The sequence below is a fragment of the Protopterus annectens genome, chromosome 6.part0, assembly GCF_019279795.1.
Source record: "Protopterus annectens isolate FY-2018-M chromosome 6.part0, PAN1.0, whole genome shotgun sequence".
Lineage (NCBI taxonomy): Eukaryota > Metazoa > Chordata > Ceratodontiformes > Protopteridae > Protopterus > Protopterus annectens.
In genome coordinates, this window is record NC_056737.1 from 432,860,019 (window position 1) to 432,872,690 (window position 12,672).

Here is a 12,672-nt window from a genome sequence, read left to right on the forward strand (position 1 = left end):
TACATTCATATTTACAAATGATAGAATTATCTATAAAACTCTATCTGGCTAGGCTGGCAGCCTTCACAATGAGTTGAGAACTGCATGAACGTGATTTAAAGTAAGACATTTTAGATGGAGATAGTTCATTTTGTGCAATTAATGTAGTGCAAATATCAGGATAGTTTGATGGTTAAAAAAAAATAAAAATCTTATCCAAATTTGCTGTATTAATTTATTTTTTCATTTCTCTCTTTGTAACTTATCAGGCAAAACACTTTCAACGCGATCGTTCAGCAGAAATTCAGTACCTTAACACATCTGTTAACCAGGTGTGTATAACATTTAAAATTAACTTTTTTTTTTTTTTTTTTTAATTATTATTAAGGCAAATAATTTTTACACATATGTGGTTAACAGACATGTTAAGGTACTGGATTTCAGCTGAACGATCGGTTTGAAAGTGTTGCCCAGATAACAGAAAAGTACCTTAAAATTTCACAAACAACTCTGCAATCTAGGCATACTGTGACAAAGCACTTCTGTTGACAGACTTGCTTTCACATGATCAAAAAACATAAGCATTCATTCATTGTATTAGTATAATTGTAGAGCAATAAAAATATGTATAGATGTTGTTTCAATTGTTAATTATACAAATGAGTATTTCTCAAAATGGGCAGCTTAAAGTGAAAAATTGAAGTCAGTTTTCTTTATCTAAGGTTTCGCCTGAAGCAGTTTGTCAATGTCTTGGTTTCGGAGATATTAACATACATATGGAAATATTGTACATTACTAACAAACTGCTAGCAGTAGCTCCAGTACACTGTAATAGGCTGAGACCGTCTTCTTTTCTGTCTCGCACCATAATCTAAAAACGAAAAACTGCCGCAATAACATACCCTGTCGCACATTATTGCTCGCAAAGAGTACTTGTACTGTTTTTTCTGTTAGATTATATAAATCTGCAAAAATTAGTGTCTCCTTTTTTGTAAGACACTATAATTAGCACAATGGGTTGTTGTTTGTAAGGTGATGTATTTAGAATGACAGAAGAGCTGGTTAAATGGGAAGTTGACAATGAGTTATTGTAGGTTAACAGTACAGGCAATTTTTTTTATATGCTGGGTGGTTGTGAGATTATAATGGATAATATGACTGAAGACTCGTGCATTACTTCCTGAGGGTATAGGTCTGTTTGATACTTTGCATTTTGTGCGTCATGCTTAGAAAGGTTTTGTATGCAGTTTAAAATTGTAGAGTTAAAATGTGGTTTTATAACTGATAAATGAAGTGCAAGGTTAAAAGTCTTTGAAGAGTCTTATTCAGAAGAAAGTTGTAATTTTTGTTTTACATCAAACGTGATGTTTTATGGTAGAGAATTTGGGTTGGTGAGGGTGAATTTTACTTCAAGTCATTTGTCAGATGATGACTTGCTGTGTCAAGTTCTGAAATTGGTAAAGCAGTGTTCACATTTTAAAGAGGTTTGTACCAGTCAAAACACTTTTTTGTTCCTTTGTCTTTTTTTAAGATGTGACCGAATGGTGAGTTTGTGAATGTTTGTGTGTCTTGTCAAAGTAAAAAAAATTGGGTACTTGTGTATTATCGCAACCAGATTTGGAACAGGAGAAGCTGCTCATTTCCAAGTCCTTCTCCTGCTGAAATATGTTTGTGCAAGTTACTTGGGACTGGGAGGTGTGTGCTGTCTTTCATCACTGTGAATTGAAGCAGAAATATTTCAGTCATTATAACATAATGCTGTCCAACTGACAAACGAGACAGCGGCACACAAGCACTTTACACAGTCAGTTAACTTTCTGCTGTGCAACTGGTAAACGAGACGGCAGCACCGAAATCAGTTTTTGCCAAAAAAGTGAACATCCTCAGTTTCTTAAATGTCCACCTGAACTAGGATGCACAAGCTTAACAGCAAAGATGTGAGTAATATGTACAACTGAAATTCACATGGGGACACAAGTGGTGGCGAAAACATAGGCTGCCAGGCAACATGCAGATGAAAGAAAAAACGGAACTTGCGTATTCTCACAAAAACTTTGTAAACAACACAGGTTAACAACTGTATTTTTTCGGAGTTGTAAGTCTATGCTGTCCAACTGACAAACGAGATAGCAGCACACAACCACTTTCCCCACACCAGTTAACTGGTTCAATTTCTTACATGCCCCCCCTTAAGTTGCCTCCAGCAGCTGAACAGCACAGATCTGAATAATATGTACAACTACAATCCACGCCAGCGGGCCAACTCCTGTCAAATGCATATGAGACAAGGGAACATCCATATGAAAAAAAAAATATCGCCAGTTACGTATTTCAAACCCCAAGCATATGGCTAAATTAGCCACATAGCCATAACTTGACAAATGCTGATAGGTTGGGAATCTGGTAGCGATAATATGCAAGTACCAAAAATTGGCTTTCTTACCAAATTAATTTAAACTGGTGACAATGTGTATTTTGGGTCATGAGTTTGGAAAATTAGCACACCAGTTTGAAACAAGACAATGAAAATGCACTGTGACGCTATCATAAGATTTTTCCTCCTAGTGATACGTTTGCTATCACTAGACTTCTTCAGTTCCTTTGACTTGACTGTCTGTTGTAAAGAAGTGGACTTTTATGTGTATATTTTTCTATTTGGATTTGGCTGCATACATACTGAATGGTAAGTAGTACAGTTTAGGCTTTGGCACTACTTTTGTTTTGATTTGTATGTATAACTTTAGTTCAGGGTATTTGTATTTTCAGAACCTCTGTCTGAACTCCCTTACTTTCTGAAATAGGTTACTTTTCTTCATTAATACAACATCCATTAGTAAGACTTTTCCTTTATTAACCTTAGAAACTTTTTCCTAATGGATTTTCAGTGTCAGCTTTACTGAAAACTAGTAAAAGGGAGCTTTGAAAGCCTTTGTGTGTCATAGGGCTTTGTCTTTCGTAATCCTGCGAGCTGGAAGTTCCACTTCTAACTGGCACCGTCTGTCATACACATGCATAGTTTTTAATGTAGGTTTGTTTTTTATCCAGCGCATTAGGAAATGTGTGTGTATAAACCTAAATATTAATAGCCATTCTACTATCACCATTGTAGCAATTTACATTCCACCAGGTGATAACATCCCCCTACTGGAAAATATGCTTGCTCATATCTCCCAACACATCCCAAATTAAATTATCATTCTTAGGGATGTCAACATTAACTGGCTATTTCTCTCCTCTCAACTCATCTCTGATCCCACTTATTTCAATAACTCCCATACAGCCTCATCTCTCCTTGACTGGATTCTTGTCTCACACCCTTCCAAATACCATAACCCTGAAACGCTACCAAATTCCCTAAGTGATCACTGCCCAATAAAAATACAACACATCCCAAGTGATCACTGCCCAATAAAAATACTACACATCCCATCAAGCTAAATCTCAAAGGTTTATCAAACACCGAAAACTAACAAACTTTAATCCTGAAACTCTCAAATCTTTATTATCAAAAGTGAACTGGAATCCCTTAAAACTACTCCTCTTGGATGAAGCTATCCACTTTTTTAACTCAACTTTCCTTAGTATTTTAAATTCTCTGGCACCCCTTAGAACAATCCACATAAAGTCTAGCATATCCCCATGGCTGACCGTAAACACTAGTGCACTACTAAAAAAAAAAAAAGACAGACCATGGAAAATTTGGACTAAATCTAAACATCAGCCAGACCTCCAGAAATATAAAGAACTTAGAAATCTTGCCAAAAGTCACACAAATAAAGATAAGAAAAAACTTCTATAATAATCTTTCTACCTTTAAATCCAACCCTAAAAAGTTCTGGCACTCTGTAAATCAAATACTACACCCAGGTGCACTAGTCTCCCCTAACCCTCATCCTGACAAAACACATGAGGAAACTGCCTCTATATTCAACAACTACTTTATAGACTCAATATCCAAATTACTAAATCAAGACAAAAACCATTCCACCAACAATAATAGACCTAATAGGTCAAGCTCTTCCATCTATAGTAACCCTACCACTACCTTCTCCCTCAAACCTGTCTCCACTAACTATATTAAAACTTTACTATCTAAATTAAAACCTTGCTCCACATCTGTAGACAACATTCCCTCCACTTTCCTTCAGGCTGCTGCTGATGTTCTTGCTTTCCCAGTTTCTATTCCAATTAAACCGCTCTATCACAGAATCCACAGTCCCTTCCATCTGGAAGCAATTTTACACTCTTCCAATACACAAAGGAAGAAACTCCATAGATGTAACTAATTTTAGACCTACATCCATACTCTCACCACTCTCCAAAATTCTGGAAAAATCTATACACAATCAAGTCTTACACTATCTTCCGCAAGAAAATCTACTCACACCTACCCAACCTGGCTTTTGTCCCATGCATAGCACTACTACAGCTCTCCTGTCTTTCCTAAAGTCTGTATCACTAGCTAGAGACAGTAACAAACTTATTTCCCATCTCTTCATTGACCTCTCTAAAGCCTTTGATACAGTCTCTCACAAACTGCTTCCCCTTAAACTAGCAAACTTACACTTCTCTCCATCTACCATATCTTAGTTTAACAGCTATCTCTCTGATAGACTCCAATCAGTCAAATGGCTCTCAGCTTTCTCCCTTCTTCTTCATGTTAAAACGGGTGTTCCACAAGGCTCCATCCTTGGGCCACTTCTTTTTAACATCTTTACCAACCTTGTCTACTCTTTCTGTCCTGGATCCTCACTGATACAATATGCACATGATTCTGCACTTATCACTATTGCCGAATCACCAACTCAACTAAAATCACACACAAGGCCCTCTTTTAACTCTGTAGAAAACTGGCCATCTGAAAACCAACTTATCCTTAATCCAAAGAAAACCCAATTAGTACTCTTTCTCCCTAAAAACCTTAACCACATAGTCTTCCTTCTCCATATTGTCGCAAAATAATACTCAAATACAGGTGGACACCAGTACAAAACTATTATGTTAGTCTATCAGCAATAGTAACACCTTTGATTTACATGTCAATAATTGTATCTGAAAAGCACATCTCAAGCTAGGTCTCCTCTATAGAAACAAAAAATATCTTGCCAAAACAGCAAAACTAACTCTTTCAAATGCCTACCTCTTAAATTCCCACCTCCCTCAGCACTGGACTACTAAACAAGTTAGAAACAACTTATAACAGGATTGCCAGATTTGCTGCCCAAAATTCTTACCAGTCCCTTCACTGTCTCTCACTAAAAGAACTAAATTGGCTGGAATTACTTAACCTGCTTCAGTATAACCAGTTTCAGATTATTCACTCCATTCTCTACAAACTCTCTTTCTGTCCAACTATCTCATCTCTAATCTCAAATTACCTACCCACTAGATTACTCCGCAGTTCTGAACAAGGCCTACTAAAAATCTACAAACCAAGGACCAAAATGAGTCACCTAGTCTATAGCTTTAACCCTTCCAAGGCCTGGAATAGCCTACCACTAGATATAAGATCCCTTGAACATCCCAATCAATTCAAAACTGCTACAAAAAAATACCTTCATGAAAAATGGACCTGCCAATGTAATTCTCCCCTGTAAACACTCCCCTATAACCTTCTACTTCCCTTCAATAAACAAACTTACTACTTTATCTTCTCCTCTTGCTACATCACTGTACAAACATAACTATTATACAACGACCCCCCCCCTTTTAATATTCCAAAACGTGCACGCTGATTGGTCAGCGTGCACGTTGTAAATCAGAATTATACTAATGGAAAAAGGTCTGGTCATCTGGGCTTTTTCCATTAGTATAAGTCTTTTTTTTTTTGTTCTTACAGCAACGGAGAAAGCGAGATCTCCATTGCTTTTTAGAAGTGTCTCACTATGTTAAAGGAGTTTAACATAGCGAGACAGCTTTAAAAAAAGCAACGGAGAAAGGAAGATCTCCGTTGCTTTTTTTAAAACTGTCTCACTATGTTAAACTCCTTTAACATAGCGAGACACTTTCTAAAAAGCAACGGAGATCTTGCTTTCTCCGTTGCTTCCACCCACAGCTCTGATGTACTGCGTAAGCACATGCATGTGCAGTACATCAGAACTGCCGCAGAATACTGGACAGCCACAGAAGGGCAGCAAGGAGGCATTATACAATGCCATTATTTAAGAAAACGAAGTATTTTTTTTCTTAATGTCATTGTCTAATACCAATAACCCACGCCTGGGTGTGGGTAATACTGGATTTACCCACGGTTGTCTTTGTTTGGCCACTCGGGCTTCGCCCTCGTGACCAAACCACGCCAACCATGGGTAAATCCAGCATTACCCACACCCAGGTGTGGGTTATTGCTTAAGTAAAATATTTCAGCTATGTAACTATTGCACTATGATGTATATAATATGTAATTATGAATGTATCCCTCTGATGAATGCGTTTCTTTATGTATTTCACTTGCCACAGTGTAATGTATGACACTGTAATGCAGTAATGTGTGGTACTGATGAATGTATTCTATATGTATCCGATAAGTAAAATTTCTATTTTTCTGTTGGAGCTTTTCTTCTTGGTCCTCCTCTGAAAATGGGCAGTTGTAGCCCAGTCGGACAAACCTGGTCAACAAATACAAAATAAATAAGTATAATGTACAAAAGAGGGAAATTGAATACTGCAGTAATGGAAATACTACTTATATGTTTTGCTTTGCAAAGCAAATGATTATCTGCTGATCTTAAACAGTACCATATGTAGCTAAAAAGATTGTGCAATTTATAATGGCTTAGAAAAAGACACGCTTTTGCTTTGAACTTCTCTGAATTTTAATGAACACTCCTAACAGCATACGGTTCATCGGCACTTTGTGGACTGACCCTTGTCCTGGCAAACCTTTATCTAAGAAGCAAAATTGTGTTTCTTTTTGCAGGTGACTAATCTCTTTCTGTGTAAGGATCCTACTACATGGCAAGTGAAGACATGGAAAAGAGTCGAATTCCTGTGTACAGTTCTGCAGGTTCAGAAACTGTTGGCAAACGCATCTTAGCAGGTACAAATAGTGCTTTTCCTTGAGCTGATTCTGCTTAGTCTTATGTTTTTCAAGTTTAAGTAGCCTGGTGGTGTTTACTATCACTTTGTGAAATCTCATACCTATTAACTGTAATTTCTTGATGCCTGAAGATAAAGTATCTCTTGGAGTCGGGTCTATATTACATATTCGAACGCTTAAATGTTCGAATCGCTAAAGATCGACCTTTAGTGGTCGAACATTCAAATATTCGAATATGTATAAAAATATTTAAAAGAAAAGGGTCTAAGCAGGGGGGCAAACCCCACTGCACCCCCCTTGCTACTTAAATATACCAACTTCGAGATCGCACTTCATTGCGCTACAGTGCGAAAACGGAAAATTTCCCATTCCCTACACTGTAGTGCAATCTTGGTGTTGGTATATTTAAGTAGTGGGGGATGTGGGGGTGCAGGGGGGCTTGTCCCCCTGCTTACACCCTTTAGTTTTTTTTTTTTTTTTTTTTTTATATTCAAACATTTATATGTTTGATCACTAGAGGTCAATCTTTAGGGATTCGAACATTTAAGCATTCGAATATGTAATATAAACCCCTTGGAATCAGATTTTGATATAAATAGTGTAGTTGCATGCAAATCTGAAAATACTCTTTTTGTTGCTATTTGTACAGTTTGTTCAAAGTTCTAAACAGGTAGAACATTTACATCACTATATAAGAAAACTTTATGATCATGTATATGCATTTAGAATAAAATATGAATTGCGTGATTTAGTCAAACATGCTGGTAAATGTAATGGCTGTAATTTTAAATTTGCTGTTTTGAATTCTATTTATGGAAATGAGGCCATAAAAGAGATGTTAGACTGGAAAGAATATATATTTATTTTACATTTATTGACCGGGATGGTCCCACTGGATACATGTCAATTTTCAGCGGAGGCCCGGGAAGAAAAGCTCCAACATAGTTACAATTATAGATTGTTACATATAGTAAAGCATATGAGAGAAAAAAAAATCAATTTACATACAGCTACAATGCATCCTAGCTATAGCAACCACAAAATACGAAAGTTCTCATACAGATTTTTAAAACATACTAGCTTAAAAATAAGACCATTATAGATTTTGAGTTTAGTTACTATACATTGTTCTTGTTTGGGGTTACAGGTCCCTTCCCTAGGTTGTCCATTTAGAAATGATTTAAGGGCTTCCATTTATGGTCAGAAAGAAGTCCAGGAAATATAGAGTTGGATAATTTGACAATAAAAGGTTAAAGTTTTTGAACTTGGATAATCCAGAGGAAAAGTATGACTTTGGTTTAATGAAGAGGAGCTAATCTGGGTTAGAGCATTGGCAAAACCAATGTGACTTAAAATGGAGTTTTAAACTCTTCTTGAATTGGACTAAGGAGGTAGTAAGAGTAAGGTTGGAGGGGAGGGAGTTCCATATTTTTCCAATGGCATTGGCAAACAGTATCACCCCCTGAGTTATAGGATTTGATTGTTTGGACAAGCAACCTGTTTTGATGAGCAAAGACAGCTTAGATTGGTGTAAGGAATTATTATATTTTTCAGTGCAGGGGTGTTATCGGGTTGTTTGCGAATTTTAAATGCTTCTATGAGTTGGTTCAGCTGGAGAAGGTTTGGTAGTTCTATCCAGCCAAGGTTTGTTAGGTTAAAGCAGTGGTGTGTTCTATAGGGCATGCCGGTTGCAAATCTGGCAATATGATTATAACAACATGAGAGTTTGTTTAGGTCAGATTTGTTAAGGTTAGTAAGCATGAGAGAGGCATATAGAAGGGTAGAGAGAAAATGTGAGCGGGCAATGGCCGCTTTGGCCATTGGAGTTAGGAAGGATTTTATCCTGTACAATGACCCGAGTTTCTGGTTAACGGATTTAATGGTTTGGTTGATATGCATATCGAATCTAAGTTTATTGTCAATGGTAACTCCGAATAGTTTTGTATAGGAGTCTGGGGAGATGTTAGTGCCATTGTTGGATTGTATGGTAAAAGATGTAGGAGAGGGTTTTTGGGTTGGGTAGAAGAGTAGTAGTTTGGTTTTGTTTGGGTTTAAGATCAGATGACGATCTGATAGCCAGTTTTCCACTGTAGTAAAAGTGAGCTGGGTTGTAGATAGTAGGTTAACTGGAGAGGTATCGGAACATACTAGTGTAGAGTCATCTGCATATTGAATGCAGGTGGCATCGGGGATGACTGTATGGAGGTCATTAATAGAGACTGAAAAGAGAAGAGGTCCTAATATGGAGCCTTGAGGAAGAACTCCTGTGGTATTTGGTAACAGGCAAGAGAGCTTATTCTGCCACAGTACTGCTTGTTGCCTACCAGAGAAGTAGGCATGAAACCAGTCGAGAGCTTGGTTGTCCAAGTACAGGGTATTCAGTGTGGAGAAGTAGCTGGTGGTTAACTATGTCGAAGGCTTTGGACAGGTCCAGAAAGAGAGCTGAGGATATTTTTTTGTTATTCCGATTATGGTTAATTATATCGGTAAAAGAGAGGAGGGCAGTGGTTGTACTGTGGTGTGGGGTCTAAATCCATGTTGTGAGTTGGTCAGTAGTTTATTCTGGATGAGATAGTATAGAAGTTGTTTGTGCGCACACTTTTCCATGATTTTGGCAAATGGTGACATGGCTATTGGCCTATAGTTTGATAGTTCTGTGGATGAGCTATCTTTATGGAGTGGAATAACGTAGGATATTTTCCAAATTGAGGGGATTGTGGCCTCTGTTATGGTTCGATTAATTAGGATCGAGATGGGGTATGCTATGACATCTGCAGCTTTTTGCAGGTATTTGGCTGGGAGAAGATCTGCAGAAAGGGGAGTTGGCTTTAGCTTCTTCAATAAGGATCGGATAAAGGATGTGAAGACAGGTTGGAGGTTAAAGGAGAGTAGTGTCTTGGGTATAGAATCTGTTATTGAGGAGCAGGTAGTAGATAGTTGGTTGGCTAAGGACTGAATAGTCTCAGTAAAGAAAGTATTAAAGGTATTTGCTACTTCTTCTGGGCTTTTATCACATAATGTTCCTGGGGTAGGAGTGGAGGATTTACCTGGATGGAGAAGATTATTTAAACCCGCCCAGAACTTTTGAGGGTTGTTTTGATGTTTATGTTGTAGATGGCAGAAATAGTTTTTTTTTTTTTGTCAAGTGTGATGGCTTTTTTAGTTTCGTTTCTTAGCTGTTGGAATTTAATACGATGTAGGGGTGACTTGGTAGTACGCCATTTGGCCCATGCTTTGTTTCTAAGTGTAATTTTAGATTTGGAGTCTTTTGTTAGCCAAGGTGCTATTTGTGTTTTAATTTTGATTGATAGTTTTGGAGCATGAGAATCAAGTATGGTAAGAAATGTGGCATTAAAATATGTTACTGCCTCATCTAGGGGAAGGTCCTTTAGATATGACTTGTTACAGGATTTGAGTTCAGTTTGAAATTTTGTGGGTTCAAAATTTTTCTTATTTCTGACAGACCTGTAAATGGGCAATCGAGAGCTGACTGTTTTGTGTTTCCTTATGTATGTGATGAGGTGATCACTAAGGTCATTGGGAAGAGTCCCAGACATGTACATATGGGGATGACTGTTAATGAGTATCCAATCTAGGATACTCTCTTTTTGGTTAGAATTACCTATTCTGGTGGAGGAGGATATGGTCTGTGAGAATCCATAGAGGTTTATAAGGGTGGGGCTGGAGTCTGAAGAACATAGGTTCCAGTCAATATTAACATCGCCCAGAACAACAGTTTCTTGAGGGTAGTTGTTAGATATCCAGTTAAGAGTGTTCTCCAGTGTGTCAGAGTTGTTCCCAGGGGGTATGGCAGGAGAAATTAAATGCCTGTGTTTCACCTTGCTTAAACCATGTGGAGAAAGTTTTTTAAGGGGAATGTAAAACCTTCGTAATTGTTATAGTCATGTGAAAGCTGTTCATTGGAATAAGGTTGTTACTGCTTTGTATGTTCACAGCCTGAATAAGGTGTGAGGGGACAAAATCACTTACTGTGATTGTTGCATGTTTTACAGTAAACATTTTAATCTGATGATGTTAATCTTCATTCATTCCTTACTGATGGGTTATCGGTTCTGTCCTTGGAACCAAGCCAGCCTTATACCAAGCTCGCGTCAGCCAAAAACTCTCGAGCCAAGATCCTACCCAGAATGCTCTGCTCCCTGTTAACTCAGATCTTGTTTGCCACGTTGCTGTACAGCCATGTCAAGCCACTCTCTCTCAGCTAAGTGAATAATTTTTTGAAAGTTTCTATATTGTTAGTGCTTTAAAAGTTTTCAGTCAGTTACTATTTCTATAATCCTACCCTATCGTAACTTTAATACTCTTTCCCTTTAGTTTTCTTCCCCTTTTCTTAACTTTGAGGTAATTCTTCACTACCATCATTGGTAATCCTTTCTCTCTTCTTACCTTTCTGGGTAGCTTTTCTTAACCCTTTAGTACTGTCCTTCTCCAAATCATGATGTCCGACAAGAAAAGTAGTGTTGGTTTCAAACAGTGTAAGGATTGCAGCCGTAAGTTACCGCTTTCTAATGGCCATGATTTATGTGTCTATTGCTTGAATGTCTCTCACCTCTCAGTGGATCCCCTGTGTGGGATTTGTAGAAATTTTTCGACCAGGACTCTCAATGAAAGAGAGAACAAGTTAATCCTGAAAGGCCTCCTTAAAACTCCTTTCTGTGAGACTATCTCTGGGTCAGAGGGCTCACCCCCTCCTGTTAAACCCCATAAGAGGCATTCTTCTTCTTCCTCCTCGAGGTCGCTCACTTCATCTCCATCTGGAGATTGCAGGGAGTCGACTCATAAAAAAGTAAAAAATTCCAGTCCGGCGCTGCCATCTGTGACCCTTTCGGCTCCAGGTTCGGCACCACCCCAGTTTATTCTTGCTCCAGCTATGTCCTCTTTATCACCACTGGTACCGGAGTTCCCAGTGCAGACACTTATGGCTCTGACAGTTTCGTTCCAGCCTTTACTGGCATCGTCTTTGCAGGTACAGACTCCTTCGGCCCAGAGTTTGACAATACTGTCCTCTACGGTGCAGACACCTTCGGCACCGACATGCTCTTTGGTGCAGTCCTTTTCAGCACCGCCATTGCTACTGCTGTCTGCACCGGTAGTAATGACGGTGCAGTCCTTTTCTGCACCATCATTACTACTGGAGCAGACACCTTCCTCGACGGCACTGTACTTATCGGTGCAGACGCTTGCCACACTGCCATTTATGGTGCAGACACCTCCGATTTCTATGGCGCTGCCTTCATCGGTGCAGACTACCTCGACACCATTCTCCTCGATACAGACACCCTCGGTTCTGGGCTCTACACCACTCGAACTAGCAAGGACCAAGTACTCTCCTTCTTTGGATCCCTTTGTTGGTAGCCAATATAGTCCTTTTCTAGAAAGGCCAGAATCCCCTTCAGGTTTCTCTATGAGGTCGACCAGGAGCCTCTCTGAACAAGATGTGTTGCAGCTTGTCAACCAGTTGCTTCTGGCCAGGGGTCTCTCTCAACCATCTAAAGTTATGTTCCCTCTTTCGGGTGAACGTATTTCTCCACAGACTTCAAAGTGTACTCTTCCTTCGACTTCCATGCAGGCATCGAAGCCCCTTCCTCCGACAGCAGCTTTCCCTCCTCCACCCCGAATAGTGGACCTCACTT

The 12,672-nt window shown here is 38.7% G+C and overlaps 1 protein-coding gene across 1 annotated transcript in view; it reads left to right on the forward strand.

Annotated features, from left to right (window-relative positions):
- The first annotated feature begins 247 nt into the window (after window positions 1–247).
- The window catches only part of KNSTRN (kinetochore localized astrin (SPAG5) binding protein), a 1,051,623-nt gene continuing 1,039,198 nt past the window's right edge, over window positions 248–12,672 (forward strand). Inside the window, exons 1-2 of the mRNA XM_044074175.1 lie at window positions 248–311; window positions 6,899–7,018. Coding sequence (XP_043930110.1) covers window positions 6,934–7,018 — 85 coding nt within the window. The 5' untranslated portion in view covers window positions 248–311; window positions 6,899–6,933. The remainder of the gene's footprint in view (window positions 312–6,898; window positions 7,019–12,672) is intronic.